Raw genomic sequence first — 24,166 nt, forward strand, 5'->3', positions numbered from 1 at the left:
GATATTCAAATAGGGGTACATATACAGGGGTGCATTACGTATGATAGCTGTAGGTCAGTTTACAACTGATTTGGTGATAAAATATCACCTCAGTAACTTTACTCAACTTTGAAATCTAGTAAAAAAAAAGCCCTTCTACACTTGACATGTGTTCAGCAAATTTTGGAGTTTCCTGCAAGGGTTAATAGGATAACCTTCAGTGATGACATCATTTGTATCCCAATTTCCTTGTCTAGACAGTCTTTGAAATTGTCAAGAAAGGCAGAAATAAGTCTTTAGCTTCTGAAATAGGGAAACCAATATTAACCCAAACATATGGCATTCAAGTACTTTGGCACTGTACATCAATGTACTCTATTTAAATTGGCGTCTTTAGTTGTTTCACAAGTTAATGAAGCTACGTCTGTTTAAAGTCACTTGGTGGTGATCGATAGCCATAAAACATGTATTGACAGATTATTGTTTCAAATTATCTTTCAGAAATGTTTGAGCCAAAAGACAAATAAGCTCATAATTTGACAAGGTACATAATATCAATGCAAATATTACAAACAAGCAGAGACATTTCGAAAATTATTCAGTGATGGTGTATTTATTTCTTACCATTAGAAAAAGTACACCTGTATATAATGTAACGATCATCGCCATTTCCGAAGGTAGAGTATGTCGTTAAGGCACTTTCGATAAAACTGCCCCGAGGGATCGGTGTAATTCTCACCAATCTCCAATCTTTATTTCGTAATTGTGGTTTTCTTTATACCTGACTCCAATAGAACAAAGATCCTTATGTACACTATGACAAATAGAGTCGAAGTTCTTGGGATCACAAAAAGTAAGCTTACTGCTTACTTACTACTTACTACACTAAGTGTTCATATCAAAATATATCAAATACATTTCATCAAACTATGTTAGAGGTTAACTGACATGTGTGTATACACCGTTTGTTTGGTAGACTTTTAAGCCATTAAGCATGACAAAATAGACGCAGCCTGAGTGATTTTGTGTGTTAATTATTTTTAGACGCCACCTGAGCAATTTTGGCTGTAATTATTGTAAATCAATGAGTTTCATAATTGAGTGATGTAGTTCTTGCTATAATGAAGGCACCGCTTCTCGAAGTCCGTAGGCTATGAATCGTTGTACACTGTTTTTGTAAACGATTGCTCATAACCACGGCCATAAAATCAGTGAGTGAGTGAGTGAGTGAGTGAGTGAGTGAGTGAACGATACTTTAGATTAAAGTGATGCTAAACATCAAAGAGAATATCTCTTACTACCAAACTAGAATGCCTATCGAGTTTCCGTAGGCGGCACGATGTCTTTTTTACATCTCACATAAGGTTTTGTAGACAAATTACACAAAAACAAAATAAAGACGCTGATAGCGCGTAAGCATAAACAATGACACAGTTTATCAAACTGTCAACATAAATCAACATCACTGTCAGAGGAAACAAGGAAAACTGAAACACAGTGAACAGAAATACACGTGACATCTAATTTGCGTGCGCGCTATCACTGTGTATATTTTGTTTGTGTAATTCGTAATAAAAAGGTTGTGCCAGATGTAAAAAAATACAACAAACAAACAAACAAACAAAATGTGCCTTCGATTTGAAAGTCTATAGTCTCTAGGGTTTCATAGTAAAATATACATTCAAATATAAATAATAAACTTCACTTATTACAAGTAATTTATCTCTATACCGTTAATATGTTAATAAAGTTCGTATACCCTAAAACAGAGCTGTAGTCAAACTAAGCTTATATTAAACATTGCACATATTAGCAGCTTGAAAAACAAACAAAGTTAACATTTTACTGTGAAAGTCAAGTATGCTATTTGGAATCTGATTGCACTTATATTGTGGTAAATAGTAAAAACCCGATGACGTAATTTGTATACGCAATACAAAATATCGAGGAAATTCCGAATATACAATCAACTGTTCTAACAAAAGGCAGAAAACAATTGTAATATCATTGAAGGCAAACATTACACCAGATAAGTTTAATCGATGTTTTAGCTAAGTAATTTCACTTAAAATCTTATAAACCCAACCCGTGTCATTTACTAGGTTTATACCGTCGTAAGACAGTTTAATTATTCTTTTTGACTTCGCCAACATTGCACTTTTCACGTTTAGCTTTTCTTATCAAACGATATAGTTTGTCATCATAAACTTTTTCATATCAAGACTTGGTTTTCTTTGAAAATAAAAAGTGCCTGATATATTCTGGGTTATATCAACAATCATATTTCAAGAATTATGATATCTAACATTCGATCTTAGTCACACCAGAGAAAACTGAGTTTACATTCAGTAAATTCTTTTTTTGCTTTCTGTCAAATTCATCTTTGTGTTGTTAAGGTTTCATCTTCTTACATAGTAAATATGCTATCTCCTTCGTTTAAGACATGGTTCCTTTAACCAGTGATGAAAACATGCTGTCCTTTTTACTAAGTAGATTCTGTGGTGTATCATATTCTGCAACTCTACCATCACTTAACACCAGTACCATGTCAGAATCCATTATGGTTGTTATACGATGCTGTTATATAAAGAGATGAAGAAAGAAAGAAAGAAAGAAAGAAAGAAAGAAAGAAAGAAAGAAAGAAAGAAAGAAAGAAAGAAAGAAAGAAAGAAAGAAAGAAAGAAAGAAAGAAAGAAAGAAAGAAAGAAAGAAAGAAAGAAAGAAAAGTGAACGTGTTACCTGAAAAATGTTGTGACACTACAGGCACATGCATGAGGCTGGCCAATTCTATAAGTAAAATTGACTTTTTTGCAATAAAATTGTTACCTAAAATCCAACTTGGGAAAGAAGACTAACTGTTTACATAACTGTGTGTTGCTGTAAACTGGACGCCGGCATTTCTTCAAGTTGCAGTAATTAAATGCTTATAAATATCTTCAATACGGTAATTAAAATGAACGTGTACAAGCAATGAATGATTCTGGTAGTGGATAAGAATCTCCGGCGTGCTTCTGTATATAGTCAATCAAATGTACATGAAGATATGACTTTGAATTGATGTATTCTATATAATGTACTTCAGGCAAATTAATATCTAATCATGTAATTATACTTACGGCGATGGTAATCACTGTGGTGCCTGCAAATGCCGTCTGTATGACTGTCTTAAGAATACCGTCCTGTATGACAAAATTAAATATTTTCTAATTATGTCAATCATAACACATGCCAAATCAGTACACGTGACAAACAACACATCACACATGGCGTATGCTTCCAAGGAAGCTGAGGAAGTCAGATAATGTGTAAATAAAAAGGTCGTCCTGTCACTAGAGGTCCGTGCCAGGGGTTATAATCGAAAGTTGAACAACTTGTGGGATAGCGCCGTATAAAAGAATAACATTATTATTATTATTGTTATTATTATTTTCACATCACTTGTCCAAACACATTAATAGTTCAACACGTTATTTGTCATAGCATGTTTATGGCATCTGTCGCATTATAATTATCTCAAAGTAAAGATATCAAAAGATATCAATAAATAACCATAGCAATGCTTCAATCAGAATATTACGTAATGGTGTGTCCAAGCTGTTACTGTGGGTAAGAAAATGTAATTTCCGACAACATTACTGCAGGCTACGTATTATCCAAAAACTATCGTACCGTTTTCATGTCAATTGATGCCGTGGCTTCATCCATAATAAGAATTCTAGTATTTCTTAAGAACGCCCTAGCCAAACAAAATAACTGTCTTTGTCCAACACTGAAGTTGTCACCTTCTTCAGAAACTTGTGCATCTTTAAAACAAAGAGAGAATGATTTAAAATGAAGTATTGGAAGAAGCCGTTATATTGCAGGTATAACTGATAAAGGTAGTGACCAGCATAACTGCATTTGAAAACCATATTTATCGAAGAATGCATTTATAATTATTTTAGTTTATAGTACAACACAGTTGTATCGCAATATGCCTTGTAAGCTTATGTCATAGCTAAATGGCCATAAATTCTGCAAAAATTACACTATATCGTTATTCAAAAGCGAGGTTGAATCACTAATGAGTGACATGTCATCTTTCTTGAATATGACTATCATGAAAATGAAATTAAGAAGCCTTAGCAATTGAACATTTTCAGCATGCACATCTTATTCGACTGATGAGTGATTTCAGTGACAAAAAGATGGACACCTTCAGTTTTCCTCTTAAAAAACACACAAGGCACAACATCGTTTACACACTGCAGACACTAGTATATTTTATGATTATTGAATTCCGAGAATAAACTGTTCTTTGAGATTACATACCTAACTGTCCGTTCAGATCAAATACAGTTGTTTTCATTTGAGCGATTTCCAATGCTTCCCACAATTCGTCATCAGTTCGTACTCCATATGGGTCCAGATTGTATCTAGTATAAGTGTTACAATTAATAGAAACAGGATTAACATTATAGAAAATATGCTGGAAATACAGATATGTTATTTATGACTGTAAACGACGACTTAGTTACAAGGTACAAAAGTAAACTTTCTCATTAAACGTTAGCTGTTTTCAAAAACACGATACTACATATATGGACTGAAATGTAGATTTTGGGGTTTGCAATTGCACATTCAAAGCAAAGAAACGTCCTGTATATATTGAATCAGAGACCACTGTAATAGTTCTGGTAAGCCAGAGTATAATTATTCTACTGTGAAGGTGCGAAGGGTATGTCTCTTAAGCGCCGCCGTAAATAGGCTAGTGGTTTTACGACGATGACTGTAGTGTTCTAAGATGGAATATAAGAATTGGAAATGAACTTCTTAATCTTAATTTATCGGCTACTTAAATGTAAGGGGTATCGTTAACCGTACTCTATTGAACACGTCTCACAACACGCTGTGTAGTACAATGTAGTCGTACCTTATAGTACCCCTGAAAAGTACTGGATCTTGTGGTATTATTGAAAGTCGATTTCGAACCTTTAGCAAAGGTATATGGGCTATGTTGATGTCGTCAATATAAATAGAACCTGCAAATGGATAATTATTGTAACAATATGATAATAGCCGTCGTGAAGCACCACAGAATTTTGCAATCACACTTTCGAATTTAGCATTTCAAAATGGAATCCCAACTAACAGGTGTAAGCTTACTTTCAAAGATAAAAAGTATCGTAACTTAGTGAAAGCTAAAGCAAATGTTCCATGCTGTATAATACAATTCAAGGCACAAAGGTACACTGTAATTACCACATTTGCCCTTTATAGAAATACCATTAATGTACGAGGTTCTGAGATGATAAATGTGTGAGATTATGAAGTTGTGTACGAAATGTTTGTACACTATCCTTCCATATCTTAATGATAACCTTCCATGGAAATATCTGCAGCCACCAATTGCCGATTCATTGCTCTTCTAAAACATACAGTACATATACACATAATATATACCTTTATATGTATCAATCATCCTGAACACAGCGAGGGTAAGCGAGGATTTACCACTTCCGGTTCGTCCGCAAATCCCAATCTGAAAACAATATTGCATTTTTACCCAACTTATTAAGAGAATTTATGTGAAGGATAAATACTTAATCAATATTTCAGAATGAGGTTACACTGCAGTGTAGCCAGCTTTATGATTTATTAATTATCTTTCCTCACTGGAAAAAACACGGTTTGGTTTTTTTCTGTTGTGTTATTAAAAGTAAAATCAATTACATCAAGGAAGCATCATCGTACCGAAGATCCTCATTCAAAAAAGAGTTAGTTTGATCTTGTAACCTGGTGTTTGAAATGGCATCACATTCAATTTGAAGCAAACGGCTATACGACAAAAGACTTCACATAATTTTATCAGGCTCGCTAAGAGACGGCGAGTAACAATATAAGACTTAAGTTAGCCTTCACGCCATTTAGTTGACTGATGACATATCTCATAACTGTTACTATAATAGGGATACACGGTTAAATCTACAATTCCTACGACACTATGCGATCCTAATGCACTACACAATCGCACCTTATGTATTGTATGCTGCTGAAGAAAGAAATCGTAGTCTCACTATCCACTTCCAAATATGGGCATATTGGTATGACAGAACGAAACCTCTGCCAAATAAAGGCATATTGGACTGGAAATAAATTTCTGCCAAATAAGGAAATATCTGTACGAGAAAGAAATCTTTGCCAAATAAGGACATATTTATACGAGAGGGACAAACCATTATTTTACCAATATATACCTTGTCAGAGTTATATACATCTGCAGAACAAAGTCTGAATGATAACCAAAATAACATGCTTACCTTCTGTCCACCTTGGAAATGGATATTGATATCTTGAAGAACTGGATCTAAATCTTCAGCGTATCGTACTGAGATATTTTCTATTTTAATGTCACCTTCATTTGGCCAGTCTGATGGTGGTGTATATGTTCCTGACAAAGTAATCGAAATGAAGTCCATTAATCTTATCATAAGTATTATCTTTTATCATTCTTCAAATTGGTATCATTTCTTGAAAAGAATTGAAAAAAAACTTAACATAACTATGCAACCATATATTACGCTATACAAGTTCTGAAACCTATTTTGTGATGTATTGTTATGTTTGTCCTACGACAAAAAGTTTTATGTTGGCAATACTTGACCATAGAACGTTTTCGCGATCACGACACCAAGGAAAGGTACACACAGGAATGGTGTGTATACTGTTGAAGATATATCTATTCATGGCATATCAAATTTATCTTGAGGTATAACAATACTTTTGTTGTGATTCATACCTCGATATTCTTCACCCTCCACCTGAGTATAGTATTCAACACGTTCTACAGCATTCATTTGTATCTCCATCTCACCAAGTTGTACAACTAAAGTTGCCATGTAACCATACATCTGGATTACAAAAGTGGAATGCAACGATTAATCAAAAACAAACTTTCAAAACACATACATTTGTAGAATCATTCATGTTGATTTTCCTCACGTCGAATACAAATTCAGTCCTACATCCAAACTTCACATTTCTAATGGTTTTATGTTTTGTCACATTCACCACAATTACATTTTAAACGTACTGATATCAATTTTCATCGAGCATGATTTTATGTATATTACTAGTCTACATCATATATGTATATATTATTAATAGTAAATTCACAACTCTACTTACGGAGTATGCATAGGTCAGGGCGAGGCCAACTAAACTCGGTTCAATGTCACTGAGTACAAGGGTCAGAAGACTTGTTAATCCTGATATGAACACTATCACTCCACCAATGAAATGCTGTGAGGTAAGAACAGTCAAGTATATATGAATAAATTATGCTAATGAATATGATGTCGTTGATAAAAAGTACTAATATACGTCAATTCTGTTGCCAGGATGTACACTAATACTCCAGTGGTCGAAATCAAGTTGTTATGTAATTTTAATTTATATTTATCTTTAATTTATATTTATCAAACCACTATAATAATACAACAGCATCAAAAAATGAATACTGTATAAAGATAATATTACAAAAAATTACCTTAAAATCAATCGGTTAAAATCCTTGTGCAAGGTTTACTTTTTCTAACTACATTGGGTTTAATTAATGTGTTATATGATCACACAAATTGCACACATTGAACACATTAAAGTATTTTTGCCCAGTCCCCTCAATGATTTTTATCATTTCATAATTGTTTTTAATACATGTCGCTATGACGTGTCGAATAGGCATAAAATTCTGTAGCATATTGGGAGATTTTTATTCTATCACTTACCAGACGAACCTGCAACCACTTGTTACTAGTATGTATGTATACCTGAGATAAGTTGTTGACGTCAAGTCGATGAAGTAAACTCTTTTTGAATCTGTTTTCATCTCTGCTGCAATTTTGTGAACTGACACAGGATATTGAATTCTTAATCTAAAATACTAGTAAAGAAATTCTACATTGTTATTCTACATCATTGTAGCTATATTGTAGTAATATTGATATTATAATTCTTGCTTAACTTCTGAAAGAGAATTTCCAACTAACTAACCTGTATGCTCTGATGGTTGACAGTCCTCCAAGAGTTTCCGAAAAATGGGCGAAAACCGGTGAAGCAGCTATGCTGTCAAGACGTTTCAATTCTCTTCAATGACAAATAAAGGACTTTAGTATTAGAAAACATTCATGTTACAGTGAACCTGTCCATTGTCATGTACCTGAGAAATCTATTTTTTGACTGGATATTTTCCTCCCTAACTAGTGGAATAGTATTATACAGTAACCTAACAATTATAATTGAATAGTTGTTGTTTTTTTCGAGAGAGAAGCAAAGGTGCAATCGATAGCGCTATCTACATTTATTTTGGTATTTCCTGTATCCTAAGACTTGATGTCTTGTTACTGACACTTACCTTGAAGTGGATATGAAATATTTCATCACTGCGAAATAAGAAACCACAGCGGGGGCAACCACTGCAAGAAATATTGGTGTGACAACTGCATTGACGACTAAAGCCGTGAGACTTTGAAACGTGCAGTTCATTATCGTATTCATTGTCAACCATAACCTCTGAAAAAAAATTATGTACACAATCTGCATTAGTTTGGTCCAGAAGTTTAAGCTCCTTTTATACGGTAAAGAAACAAGCATAGTGTACCCATTTGATTCATTACACCATGTACAAAAAGTATGGAATATCTACTCTGGTCGTTTTACGCGTCTTTGTCACCACAACTGGTGTCTACGTCATTGGTTTTGCTGTTTTCTAAATCTGAGTCAGAATGCTCAAAATTGAGAGTACGTTCCCCAGTTCTTTTTATATTAATGGTGATGGTATAATTATATTATTCCACAATATTTTTCTTCATTCAGCCGAAAAATACGAGTGACCTATGGATTGACAAGGGCCCCTTAGGTCACTCGTATTTTGCCTGGCTGAACTAAGAAAACTATTGGGTAATAATATCTAATTACTACACATTTGTCAGTGACGAACGTTATAGAAAGTTTGAGACTGTCAGTTTGTCACATAAACTTAGAAAGCAAAATTGGCTAGTTCAAAAGGTAAGCTTGTTTCATTCAAATATCAATTAGAGAACTCAATTTCCTCTTTGAAATTATTCCCAATATTTTTTGACGTGACTATTAACGTATATCATGAGTTGCGGTAGAGTAGTGGTTCAAAGCACTTCAAAATGAACTAACCTGATCGATAATCTGTGTGTCATTCGATAATCGGTTCAGAACACGACCAATTGGTGTTGTGTCGAAGAATCTCATTGGAGCGTGGATTATATTACGTAGCAATGACATATGAAGACGTTTGGCAGCGAGTATGAAAAATATAATCTGACAAGTTGTAGCAACAATTGCTATGGCAACATAACTAAATGATAGTGCCGCATAACCTCGCAGGTAATAATCGAGTTCGTCGTCTTGTTCCTCCTATAAAGTTAACAAAGAAATAAAGTGATGAGTTTGTATGAAGTAGTTTCCCAACCAATCTTGTCCCCACTGAATTACACCAAACCTCAAAATTTACGCCTCCCTCAGTTGTAAGATCTTCATTCGGTATCTCACTATGGACTCCCGTCTGCCATAGAAAGATTTCTCGACTATAACTTATGTAAGCTTATTAATAAAGCAAGCACGTGACTTGTTGGCTACGCGTGTCCTTTCATGTTTGCTATACAGCTCACGTGACTATGACGAGGTATCCGATAGCAAAGTACACCGTGGTATGACATATCTATGACGAAAATACGGATGAAGACGTGTGTTCAGAATGCAGTCGATAACTTGTCAGTGGACAGACTGTGTAGTTACATGCGTGATGACCAGTATTCGAAATCACATACCAAGTCTTGTTACAGGCATGACTGCTTGAAGATGTTTCTGTCTGAGGGCTACTTGAAAGTTACTATATTACATCAAACCAGCTGTATCGTTCCAAACAGGTAGCTGAAATGATTCCCTTACATGTCATAATAGATTCTATAAAGACTACACTTTGGAAGAACCAGTGGATATACAATGTTGTCCAGAAAGCCCAAGCCATTATTATCTAATAATTTTATGTTGACTATAATAACGTTTACCAACTTACCTGAGTTGCATTACCAACATTCATACCAGTTTCCGACCACACGGACAACCAGAAATTGGTAAAGATATGAACAGTTCCCTGCACGATGAATATTACCAACAGCAGAAGAACCAATGGCAGCTTTATTGCCTTGCCGTAGGCGAGATAAACCCTCCAAGAAACAGACCCTTTCTCACGTTCTTCTCTCCGAATCAATTTACCGGTAGCGGCTGAGGATGCAAAACAAACGTTGCTGCACACTATAACACATTATGCAAACACAAATGGGGCCAGAAAGCCATGTCATACTAAAGGAATCAATTCATTCAGGTGTATATTGCACATGGGCAATTTTGTATGTATGATTCTGTATTAGCTGCGAAGATGTCCATGTGCTAAATAAACATTATGAACTTACCATTCTTCATTTTCTTTTCCTCTTTTTCTATATTTTTCACTTGTTTGATGAGACTTTGACGTTGCATTTCCAGTGTCTTGTCTTCGTCTGATTCACTGTCTATCTCCGATGCACTCAATTCTATCTTTTTCTTCAAGTCTGAGTATCCCGATGGATCTTGTTTCTGGATTTCCTGAAGATCTCCTTGAGAATAGATTCTACCATTGTCCATTACAATTACCTGAAAGATCAATCACTAAGTACTTGGGTATGCATTTTATTTGTATTTCACAGTTTGAACTGTTAGCTATACACTGTATAGTAGCAAAGTGCTGGAAGCAATCACATAGTTGCATAGTTGGTCTGACTCAAGTCTGTGAGTATATTCATTATGAATCTCACAAATGGACTTTAAATTACACACACACACACACACACACACACACACACACACACACACACATACACACACACACACACTGATAACTGTAAAAAAAACCATAATAAATGGTACATGACAGTGTGTGTGTGTGTGTGTGTGTGTGTGTGTGTGTGTGTGTGTGTTAATACATAATAAGACAAAGTGATAACAAAGAAACATTCATTACATAGATGCAACATACTATATAGAAATGATTCCTACCTTATCTGCATAGTCTAAATACTGTATTTGGTGCGTTACAAGTACTACTGTCCTGTTTTCCTTCTTCAAAAAATCCATTATTCCTTGTTCTAGAAGATGTGACCCTACATGGACATCCAGGGCTGATAAGGGGTCATCCTAGATAAAGAATACAATTCATAAAGTATCAATATAATAATGTCCAATGTACATGCAATGTATTTGTACAAAGCATCTGCTTGGTGTTTGGTTATTCAAAATTTGATGTGTAACATTTACAAGAGTCCGATTGTAAACATGCACAAAACTATATTTCCGAGACAGATCTCAAACACCGGACATAGAATTCTATCTCTGGTTGTAGGTGGCACTTTCATTTGAATGATTTTTGCCAAAAAATGCATTTCATGCTACCACTTACCATTAAAACAATATCTGCTTTACTGTACAAAGCCCTGGCAACACTGACTCGTTGTTTCTGTCCTCCACTGAGGTTGATACCCTTCTCACCAATCTCTGTCATGTCACCAGCTGGTAAGATATCAATGTCAGGTTGTAAAGCACATGCTTCTATCACTGTCTGGTACCTACACGTGCAAGAAATACGATTACTGTATATTGGCATTGTCGGTCAACAGCCAAGCTTTGCAAAGTTTACCATTTATACATAGCGTTCAAAGCTCTGCGGGTAGAGGAATTTTCATTCACAAGGCAACTGGATGGCAACGACGTATAAACCACCGCGAAGTAAGCATTTCTTCAGAAGAGGTGTACATCTGAGAAGTTTGACATTCACTGATCACTTGAATAAAGACCTCAAAGTAACGCAGGTAAGATGGAACAAGAACGAATTTTACTATACCTCGTCAGTTCAAATTCTTTGCCAAAAATAATGTTTTCTTTGAACCTTGCATTCTGTAGCCATGGTTTCTGGGGTACATAGGCTACTGAGCTTTTATTCCTGTTCACCAATGAAACAAATATATCAAGCAATCACACTGTATGATAAGTAATGCTATAACTGGTTAATATACCATTATAGCAACGGGCTGTATCAAGTCATCGAACTAAAGGGAAATTTCAAAATAACACGTTCATATAAACATTGTTAATGTTACAGTAAGAAAGTCGGTATTTTGGTTTAGGAAAGAAGACATTTTAGTCTCAGAGCTGTAAAATTAAAATGGCTATCTGTAAGACAGATGCCCGATGAACAGAACCAATGTCGCCATATATTTCATAGGTGAGTACATGTTTAATTTGGCATAATAATCATATTGTGGTGTGTTAATATGTTGTGATCAATTATCGACCTTGTAACGCGATTTAGTGTAGGCATAGTGGGAAGCGTGGAGTGTTCATGTATTGTATTGGAAGTACGTTTCAATCCCTTACCTATTAAACTGCAGAGTACCAGATATGATCGCCATTTCCCCTAATATCGCCGACATCAAAGACGACTTTCCACTTCCCACTAAACCAACTACCATGGTCAATTTTCCTTTGAAAGACAAAAGATGACAATCAATACATAGATCTACCGTAGATGATACTAGTATATATAATAGAATTCCAGCACGTTTCAAAGATATTAGCTAAACGTGACAAGCTTTATTATTATGATATATTATGTTATTCAGTCGGGGAAGAGTTTGCTGTTGTCAATCAAGCCTTCAAAGTAACATGCTGTCTCTCCAAACAATGTTGTCGCACTTTTTTAAAACTCTTGAAGATTGTATAAGGATTCGAGTTTCTTTCCATTCATGATTATGTATGATAAAACCATCGTCATGTATAATTATGAAAATACCCCAAAATTGGGAACTCCAATGAATTTACAGTTGGTGGAAATTAATACGGTTGTCATAAAACTGATCATGTGCTCTATTCTGTAGTTATATAGAATAAAGAGGGTGATAAATATGTTATTACCTGCCAAGATGTCTACGGTGATATCAGTCAATATAGGCACGGGTACATCAATATCCCATGAACAGTTACAGTCAACAATCTATGATAGCAAAGATATCGCACGACTTTATCGTCTGGCTCAACAAATATCTCGGTTGGTAATATTTTTGTTGAACCAGACAATAAAATGTTACACTGTTGGTGAGATGTTTTTAGACAATAAAATGTAGATGAGTTAGTAAGATTTTTGTCAATCCAGACGATGTCTTGTTTCAGGTCTCGTGATTTTAATTGTACTAACATTTTGAACATCTCCCAAAATTATTCACAGTCAATGATATTTCAGTATCATATTACAATCCTACAAATTATATATCATATTGTGAAGAAATTATGTGGTGTATGTTGCCAAGGTGATCGTGCATTTCATGAATGAAACTAGATAACTTCGATTCTCAAACGTAGTCTAAAATTACGAATATAAGTTAAACATTACAAGGCCCAACGTATGCCAAACATCTCCTGTAAATGTATAGGGGCTTTTACCCTTGTTTCAAGTGAATGGCTGTATGTTGATGAATGGAGAACGGGTAATGAGAAATATGGTAACTTGTTTATATGTACTATTAGCTAGCTGTAGTAGTCCAGGTGGCTTTTATGTTCATCTTTTTACTGTATGTTTAAACAAACACGAGGAACAAGTCATACTAATTGATCTTAAACATACATGACGTGGGTGTATTCGCTTCAAATACAGAAAGTTGTTCAAAGTACCTTCACAGCTACGTCATCCGGGATATGTGGAACATTTGACGATGACGTCATCAGTGAGCTTTCTACTTCATTATTAAACGTTCCATAACGATGATCTTTACGGTCTGGTATCAATCTATCAGTGTTTTTACTGGTCAAGTGACCGTACTCATCTTCATCATCTATCTATAGTACGGAGAGAATAACCAATATCAGAAATTATGTGAGCCCTTTGCTAGGTGCAAATTCAAGTCGGTCAGTAACATATTCCAATATTTATTCAAATATGCCATCGGTAGTTCGCTCTTTAGCATATTGAACACATATTGCCTGGCCTATATTCGGGCTATATATCACTCGTTCATTACCCCCTCGTGACTGTGAGATACCAGAATCACATGCTATTTCCCGAGGCCGAAGGCCGAGGGAAATAGCATGTGATTCTGGTATCTCACAGTCACGAGGGGGTAATGAACGAGTGATATATAGCCCGAATATAGGCCAGGCAATATGTGTTTTATAATATACCTCATGCTGTGAACTGGCGGTGGCAGACGACATCATCAGAAGCTGCCATTTTGACCTGCTGTGAACTCACGGTGGTCATGTGACCATGTAATAGTTGATGGAACTATTTCCCTAGGGAAATAGTCATTCTATTTTCCTATCACGTGACTGATTCTAGCGAATCATGGCACAGCATTATCACTAGGTACATAATGTATATTATATCCAAAATATTTATCCGAATCATAAATGCTTTAAACTAGGCACCCACTGGTTCCATGTCCAATAGGAAATCCATTTTGTACCAGCATGATGTACTATTACTCACGTTCTAAGGTTTTAGTCAAAAAATAACTCTTGATGGATCATTATCCACTGTATACAACTAATGATACTAACTGCTTCGTGGAACTAGGTTTGATAAAAAGAAGTCAACAAATCTCTTAGTCTGCTTTTCAAAACTTTATTTCATCAACGTTTCGACTACACAGGGTCTACAAGCATTAAAATGAACAAAATAGTCTGAGAATGAGTGATATTGTTCACAGTTCGTGTTGTTAGTCGAATGTAAATGTGACGTTAACAATTACTAAATTTACATAGTATATAGTACTGTCTTTGAGTACATTTCAAGGGAAATTGAAAATCTTCCCTATTACTGGTAACTTTCATACTTACCTCCATATCGTCGCCGTGGTCAGCATCGTCACCATAATTGTCTCCTTGTAAATCGTGAAATCCTTTACTAGGTGCAGGTCTTCCGTTGTCTAATACCTCTAACTCACCAGCAGCAAAGAATTTTTCGAGTCTATTGGTGGAAACTAGTGCGTTCACGAAAGCTGACGCGAACAGTGGTACCATGAACAAGGGCCAGTTGGTAAGTTGGGCGAACAGAGCTAGCGATGCAAATACCACGTCTGGAGTCAGAGGTGTGTCACTGGTTTTTGAATACACTGCAAAGGACTAGAGAAGGGAAAAAACGAACGTGTAAATGTACAAGTGATGTCATTCCATCCCTCCACCCACAAGTGATAACATTCCATCCCTCCACCCACCCCACTCACCCACCCACCCTACGATATATTAATATGAATTCGTACTTACAATAAACGTAACGATAACTGGCAGGGCTTGTGTTAACAAAACTGGAAGGAATCGAAAAGAAAACTTAATATTAATACGATTTGCAAAGTTTGCTAACATTAGGTTATAACATGGATATATATATCCATGTATATATATATACAGTCATGTATATATACAGATTGATACTCACCGAGTTATATATATATATATATATATATATATATATATATATATATATATATATATATATATATATATATATATATATATATATATATATAACTCGGTGAGTATCAATCTGCTAAGACAGTGCTCTATACCGCAGTGGCAGAGCGCAATAGTACAATATATATATATATATATATATATATATATATATATATATATATATATATATATATATATATATATATATATATATATATATATATATATTCAAACATTTATCAGTCACTTGGGGTAATAAGCACTATGTTAAGATGTTACTTACTTGTACATATAGTATGCGCACTGACTTTAAGGAGCTGTGTGATCTCATTGGCACGTACAACTTCTATAGCTGAACAGAACATTTCTTCCCAACCTTGTAATTTTAGTAATTTCATACCTTGTAATAATTCATTGGATTTTTTAAGACGTTCGTCAGAAAACCTCTGAAATTGAACAAAATTGCGTTTACCATTACTTAACTCATTAAAGAGTTTGTAAAATACTTGCTTTCGGACCAAAACCAAATATTTTACGAAAGTACAACGATACATCATTTGTTTCACAAGATACAAACACGATCGACAACGTTGTGTGTTATACTTCATACAGTAAATATATGTTTCATGTGATTATTCGTCTATATGTCAAATCTTTGTTGCGGTCTTTACTTTGTAACCCCTACTACCATCTTGTGTCTTTCAGTCCGTCGGAGGCGAACACTCAAACTCGTAAATCATATAGCCAAGTAAAAGCATGATTACAGAACTTCAAACTTTACCATTTCAAATATGGCATCTTTCTCCTCTAAATCTGTGAGATCTAACAGAATAATGAACATAGAGAAATTCCGACTCACCATTACACGCCTCTGTACCTTGGCCATGCTTTTAATGATCCGATATTGTATTGGTGTAGCAACTAGAAATATGGCACAACCAATAATTCCAGCCACGCCGAGTTCAAAATACAGTAATATTATAAGTACCACTATCTGTCAAAGACAAGTTATTGGGAATAACGATTACGTCATCATTATTACATCATCATTGATGATAATAAGAAACAGTGCACATGACTGTATAATTGATATAGAAGAATCAGTATGTTCTGAGTTTATATGCACAAAACTAACCGTACCCCCCCCCCCTTACACCCCAAAGAATATTATCCTTACCAGAAAGGTCAAAAGGAAATTGTTGTTGTTGAATAGATACATTTCACAAACAGATAAGGTCGATATTCAATGGCTGGTATTTGTCGCCATGGTGATGGGTGGTGACGTGGAGGCGGGGGAGTAAGTCTGTAACTTTGTATATTTTTTTTCAACATTTTCATGCCATTTCATGAAATTTTCAAACTTCATGAAAACGTTTAGGGGGGAGGGGTGGTACGGAAAAGCTGCGCAGGGTCGTGTTATAGGAACTTACACAATTACTATTTCTATTACTCTTTATTATTATAGGTTAATTCAGGTTTTGGAACTTTGATAATTGTTCCCATCTCATCACAGAGCTTAATCCTGTTATTCCCTATTTCTAGTTTTTGTATATAATAAATAGCCCCCTACCACCACCACCACCACCACCCCCCCACCACCACCCCCCCCCCCGTTAGAAAGAGGATTAAAATACAGTCTAAATTGTTTAGAAACGCATCAAAACAAGTTCAATATTTGACAAATTTTGCCAAGTCAATAACACCTTATGTTTCGACCTACCTGATATGGCATCGACAGGACAGATACAACCAGCATTGTGAACGTTTGTACAGATATTACATCTACCGACATATGATTAGTTATTTGTCCTATTGTCATCTGTCCGCTGGATAAACTCCACGATGAAAGATTTAACGACTTCTCATAGGTAAATGTCTGCAACACAAATAGTAATAAATGTCACATGACATAAAAAACATCAAATTTATATTATTATGAAGACGCATAAAAAGAAGTCACAGTAGGTGACAAGACTCCACTATCGAAGTGTTCAGCGGCACAAAGAAACCAAATGATTTATATCTTTTTATATAAAACTAACAATAACTGAAACGAAATGGCGTCAGACATTTTTTGTAAATATTGATTAAATATTGAAAAAAAAAACGGTCATCATATATTTCCTTTTCTGTTAAACTCTAACAAAGAGTTCGATATATTGCTACGTATATATTGTTTTTTCAACTATAGGCGCCAAATACTACCAAACCAGAGTGACTATAGAGTTTCAAATAGGTGGTACAATGTTGTTTGCGTCTCAAACAATTTTTGTTACAAATTACAAATAATAAAATACAGACACTGACAGCGCGCCAGCATATATAATGATACATTTTATCTCACTGTGAACATAAATCAATAGCACTAGTGCACTGTGGGATGTGTTCGCAAAATCAGTGCCTGTATATTGTTTGTATATTAACAAAAATGTCGTCTGGGATGTAAAAGACGTCGTGCCGCTTAATCGAAACTCTATAGTCTTTCTTGTTTGGTAGTATTTTGACAGTGCTGATAAACAAATGAGAGGAAATCATGAAATAAGAATACACCCAATCATCGCAGTTTCAACTACCCGTGTGTACCTATATATATATATATATATATATATATATATATATATATATATATATATATATATATATATATATATATATATATATATATATATATATATATATATATACCAATCCGTTCACCCACCTGTAAAGCTGCACGAAGTTGAACTGATTTCATCGTGGTAATATATGCACCTAAATTATAAATACACCGTTGTAGAAGAATGGTTATAAAGATAACAACCAGTAGCACGAAACCATTACTGAAGAACTCGAATACTGTAACCATTGGAGTCTCCTAAACATGCAGAAATAGATGGTATGGATAGATATTTATGGTGTAATCAAATCACCAACATACACGATTAAAGTCACACTACCACTAATCTAAACTCTATTATGGACTGAAATGCGCTTTTAAAAATAAATTCTAAAATATAAATAGGAAGACCGCATGTGACAGAGAAGGTCTAACTGGTTTTAGACACAATATCACATCAATTGCACTTTACTACCGAAAGGGTCCAAATTTAAGATTTGCCCTCCTTCTGTCATTATATTTTCTATGTATTCATTCATAGCTAAGTTGCAACATTGTCGTCCACGCTGAGCAAACTTCCCCAAATTTTCGAAAGTGCTGTGACCTTCTTCCTCTGTGGGTCCCCTGCTCTCACCGCCCATCAGCATATCCTGGACTAACAATATAAAAACGTAAGTGAGAGCGGTGGACCTACGGAAAAACATGAGAAATTTGCTCAGCGTGAACACATCAAGAATTTGTTCATATACCAGTGTAGAAACTTACATAGTCTTCACTGAGATAGCCATAGTAATAGTTAGTGGCGTAGGATACCGTCCAGCCTATGGACAGTGCTGGAATGAATCCAAACGTTGCACTAATAACACCCAAGACAGCTGCTAACAAAAGACTACATCCGTATGTAGCTTTATAGGTTCTCCACAAAGATACCTTGGTATTTCGTTCATCAGCTCGTTCCTATCGACAGTATGCAAATAAACAAATGAGAACAGAAGCAGACGAATCATCGACAATTATAATGATTATGCTAGGATGACGTAATGTTGTAGATTACATATGATACAATTTTGTACAATACAACACAGTGATTTGTTGTAATAATATGAAAAGTGCAATACGATACAATGATACAATTTACTACACTACAATATTTAACATGTCACTAGCTATATAGAATGATACAATACATTATTTTATGTTGCATTACATTACATTACATTACATTACATTACATTACATTACATTACATTACATTACATTACATTACATTACACCACATTATATTATTATACCCTATACTGACGATGCATCATATCATGTTTCAAAGTAAATATGTTGAAAGATCTCTTGATTTTATTACTAAATTTTCATAATTTTTATAAGGTTTTAACTTCGCCTATGTTTTATTTCTTGTAAACACTTAAAGCAAGCACCAGCCTTGTTTATTCAAACACAGTTTAATGGTTTATTGATCTGCAGTCCAGAACGTTTTTATGTGGAGGGAAACAGATGTGTTACAATATGTTATGCTGGATATAATTAGAATATCGTTGTAAATTTTATCAACATGGTAGATCGACACAGTCTATTTTTGACAAATCGTTAAATATGTAAGGGTATGTATTGTGGTTAATACAAACTACGATAAAAATCACATCATCTGAAAAAAGTGAGTTAGTCTAGCTCGTCCAAAATATTACTAACATTGCCACAGATGGGCGTCTCGCTTGACAAAGATCGTAACTAACATTTCGACATTTGATCGTTTGACTTGATTTTAAAGATGTTCCTAATATTTCGATAATTCATCGTCCTACTTGACAAAAAGTACATTTTCTTTGTGTGAGCTACCATTATCTTAGCTGAATGCTATAATATAAATTATTTGGTGATCTCACAACATAATTTCCCACAATACCGTTCGTATTCTTCAGATTTTTTTGAAATGTAGCTCAAGTTTGTGAAATTTCGAGACGGATGACGCTTTGTTTCAGGCGGTATGGTTATGATTGTGTAAGTGAGGCAAATAAATATGTTTAAGTTTTGGTTGTTGTAATGAAATATAGATTAACTCTACCATTCTCAGAGGGCCAGTCTGAGGGCATACTTCTCCACCATCACCCAACGAAAAATAATACAACGCCGCTTGTATAGTTGCCGTAAAAAGGTCTTTAGTTTTTTGCGACGATGAATCTCTACCTCAATCTTACCTTTTCTTTTTGATATGAAATTTGGAATTTTTTGTACTGAAATTTTGATTCAAACTCCTCTGGTAGGCAACCTAGGTCTGATATTTCTAACGGTCGTCTGTATCCCATGGCAAATAACCAGTTCATACACCAGTAAAATGTTTGAGATAACAGGTTAGTATATGCAAACATATAATGCATATTTTTCTTTTTGAGATCACATGGGTAAGGCTGTTCTTGGTACATACAACCAAACACCTACAGAAAGAATAAAACATACTTTGTGAATTATACAAATTAAATTGAAAAATCGTCATCTTTCATTTCTAAGTTCATTTCTTTCCAAAACTAGCGCGTACTTGACGGATTGGAACTGAAATGCCTAAAATAATGAAAAAAAAACTTCGCTTGCTGTCTGGAAATAGCGTATTTGCATTTGGAATAGGAGAGAACAATATTACATTAAATCATTTTTCATTTTTTACACACGGTATTTTAAAAGGCAAGCTACAGCATACTAGATAACGTATTATTTTGTACACATGATATTGCGTCAGTTTATTTCGTTATCGTATGTGCCATAATAAGGACATAGGCCTACCCGTTTACATCAGAATATCGTACAATTATACTATGCGCTTTACCTCAGACCACTATGGAGTATTTACAGATAGTGGACAGACAAACAGACAGACAGACAGACAGACAGACGTACATACGTACGTACAGACAGACAGACAGACAGACAGACAGACAGACAGACAGACAGACAGACAGACAGACAGACAGACAGACAGACAGACAGACAGACAGACAGACAGACAGACAGACAGGCAGAGTATGGGTCAGACGGTTACAATAATTGGGTGACCGGTTTGATTAAAGATATAGATCAGCTGTGATTTGTCAATGGTACCATTTATCATTATTTCTTTCGTGAAAAACTCAGTAAAGGTGTTATGTTGTGTCACTATCGGATGAGCAACCATTGACAACTATAACAATGGTGGGCAGTCCCAAATTGACTCAACTCCGATCGAAGTCTACGAGTTCGTGTTGGACCTTGGATAGGTTATTGAACAGAAAAGGTATTTAATGTTGATTGTGTTGCGATATGTGTCCCCAAAATTGTGTCACGATCGTTTAAACAAATCTGACCTGTCTGACCTGACGTGTTTAGTACACAACATAGGATGGTAGTTGGACGAATAGGTGAAGATAACAAGAGAACATATATGTCACCAATTGTCAGCTTTTAATTGTACGCCGCCACGTTTGCATAATTTTTATGTTCTTTTCGTATAACATTTTTGGATTAGGAAGCTCCTAAATTTAGGTGTGAAAATGTATGACAGAGCTTTAGAAACAAGTTGATCCAGGACAAAAGAATGATCCTATGTAATCGCATGATTTCACTGATAAGATAACACTAAGCTTATGCGAGAACCTAGGATTGAAGCCTTGGCCTTCAATACAAATTGGCAGATGAACAAAGCTGTAGGGTATCATTCAAAAAACTTACCTTGGTTCGTATCACATTGATTTCAATCACCAGACATAATCCATACAGTGCAATACTGACCATAATAATACCAAATCGTAGAATGTTTATATCAAATCCTATTTGTTCAATTAAAACTACAAGTCTTAAACTTTCTGTAGTAATGGATGACATCCAGCATAGAAATAACAACCACGACATTCCAGGTTTGTTCCAATATTCCATATGATGGTAATATACTAAACACATTATACCATTTGTGATGGCAAGTGTTTGGGGGATATATTGGTGGGGTTGTGTCACTGTGTTTCTGGATAGGTCTGTCATTATCCCCTCCCCAACGGCACACAGTAGTACTAGCCATAGTAGCATTGACAATATCCATTTACTGTAGTGACCCGGGAAGTGTATTATACTGTTGGAGTGGTAGCTACGTACACTCGTACAACATCCGAGGACAGCGAGTACGAATGAAGCCAGTATCAGAAAGACTCCATGAACGCACACACTGAGAGCATCGGCTTTGCATATACTCAGCTGATCGTAGTCCGATGAATTGTCTCCACAAAACCAATTCAGGTGGACGACTGACAAGTTCGCCATTATACGTATTACAGTAGACGAACAGTGTAATTTTTACCGTCTCTGATGTGGACGCCCAGCTAGGCTGCGGCTGTTGTTGTGACGAAGCATGTGATTTAAATTAAGGTCACTCTCACAAAACAAAACCTTTAACCTTCGAACCTTGAAACAGTGAAGCCATCTGCTGGATTCAGATTGAAATTCAGTTCCATAATTCAAATTTACTGGGTGGCACTGAATGTTCCACGAGTATAGCTGTTTCCTATAAGGGAATAGTATTATATACATAACCTTAAGCCTATTTGTTTACAGTACAAACCTACAAAACCATCGTTAAAACCGTCGACCATCAGCCATTTTTTTCTTCAATTTGTGTATTTATTATACTGATACTGAAAAACGACACGATTCGTAGATTTGTTGACGGGTCTTCCCGTGTGTTTCCCCGTAGACCCTCCACCGTGAAAGGTATATGATCCCCCCTCCCCAACAAAGTCAACATTTACAACGATCAGGAACGCAACATTCAAGATCCTCACTCCCTACAACTTATAGATACAGCAAAGACATTGAGACATTGGTAGTATTGTTATGTTTTATAACTCTGTGTTTTGTTTTCCAACACCTAGTCTGAAATATCCAGTCCCTTGTCCCTTGGTTGGAGCATATTACAGCAGAAGCAACGTCTGGATCTTGTACAATTAACTTACTGCCCGCCATGCAGGCGTAGTTGAAGGCACTGGGATGATATTAGGCACATATAGGTATGAGGCCATATATACACATATATATACTGTCGGTGTGATATGTAGTTTACATTTCATTTCACCAAGTTTAAACTGGTCACTATCTAGTGCATGCGATTTATAAGTAGCTGCCCCTCTGTCACATTTCAATGTCACATTTCAATCAACAAATTTGTAAGGTAATTCAGTCCCCGCTTTCTTTTATTTCATTCAATTCAACTGTTTCGATTGTTTAATTTCGAAAATACGGTGAAAGATATGAGAAATACAGTCTAGAATACGGCGGCGGCGGCGGCGGTGGCGGCGACGACGACGACGACGACGACGACGACGACGACGACGACGAAAGTTTTAACAATAACAACACTAATATAACAACGGGTCAATCGGCGAGTATAAACGCTTTCCCGATCTTTATCCCTAACCAACGCTAAGCTTAACTCCTTAGCTTCATATGAATTTGTCGATTGTGCATCCCACTGTTCAAATGTTCTACGTCATTGCAAGAAGAAAATAACCACATACAGACAGTAAAGTATACATGACTTCTATTGTAACTACAATGCCAGTAATAAAACATGAATTTTTCAGTTAGTGATTTCTCACTTTCGATTACCCTGATATTTTATAGTCTTTTTCTCAAATACTACACAACTGGTTTAGTGTAAAAAAAATGTTACACAGAATGTAAATGTCCCAAAAATTATCTCCAAAGTGTTACAATCAAAAGACAAAAATGTCTTATCAAAGTTGTAAATTGTATTGAATCAGGATATTGTGCGTTTAAGAAATCACCGGAAGTACAAACGTAAAATTAGCTCGCAATATATCCAAAACGTCCATGACATTATATTTATTATGTAATTACCAGTCATAACTATCAACACACCACGTGTTGATATGCAAAATGGTAGGCTGGAATAACGCGCGAGTCTCCCTGAACGGATTATCCCGGATGTATTGAGAATTACAAGACCCCGAATTTGTTTAAAATTAGAAGTCTTGGAAAATATACAAGACTACG

General features: G+C 35.3%; 1 protein-coding gene across 1 annotated transcript; it reads right to left on the minus strand.

Annotated features, from left to right (window-relative positions):
- Positions 1 to 1,846: 1,846 nt before the first annotated feature.
- Positions 1,847 to 22,652, minus strand: LOC144433541 (ATP-binding cassette sub-family C member 9-like). The gene is made up of 30 exons (XM_078121851.1): positions 21,836 to 22,652; positions 20,335 to 20,571; positions 18,890 to 19,081; positions 18,230 to 18,382; positions 17,249 to 17,404; positions 16,388 to 16,522; positions 15,812 to 15,974; positions 15,340 to 15,380; positions 14,914 to 15,198; positions 13,750 to 13,914; positions 12,997 to 13,075; positions 12,460 to 12,565; positions 11,927 to 12,025; positions 11,486 to 11,651; positions 11,086 to 11,223; positions 10,464 to 10,683; positions 10,067 to 10,275; positions 9,166 to 9,405; positions 8,372 to 8,529; positions 8,011 to 8,103; positions 7,746 to 7,848; positions 7,147 to 7,260; positions 6,758 to 6,869; positions 6,279 to 6,409; positions 5,422 to 5,500; positions 4,892 to 5,000; positions 4,291 to 4,394; positions 3,649 to 3,782; positions 3,096 to 3,158; positions 1,847 to 2,556 (listed from the first exon to the last, which is right to left on the minus strand). The coding sequence occupies exons 1-30, from the start codon at positions 22,415 to 22,417 to the stop codon at positions 2,416 to 2,418; spliced, it is 4,707 nt and encodes a 1,568-aa protein (XP_077977977.1). The 5' UTR covers positions 22,418 to 22,652; the 3' UTR covers positions 1,847 to 2,415.
- Positions 22,653 to 24,166: the final 1,514 nt, after the last annotated feature.

This window comes from Glandiceps talaboti, chromosome 4 (assembly GCF_964340395.1).
Source record: "Glandiceps talaboti chromosome 4, keGlaTala1.1, whole genome shotgun sequence".
Classification (NCBI taxonomy): Eukaryota; Metazoa; Hemichordata; class Enteropneusta; family Spengelidae; genus Glandiceps; species Glandiceps talaboti.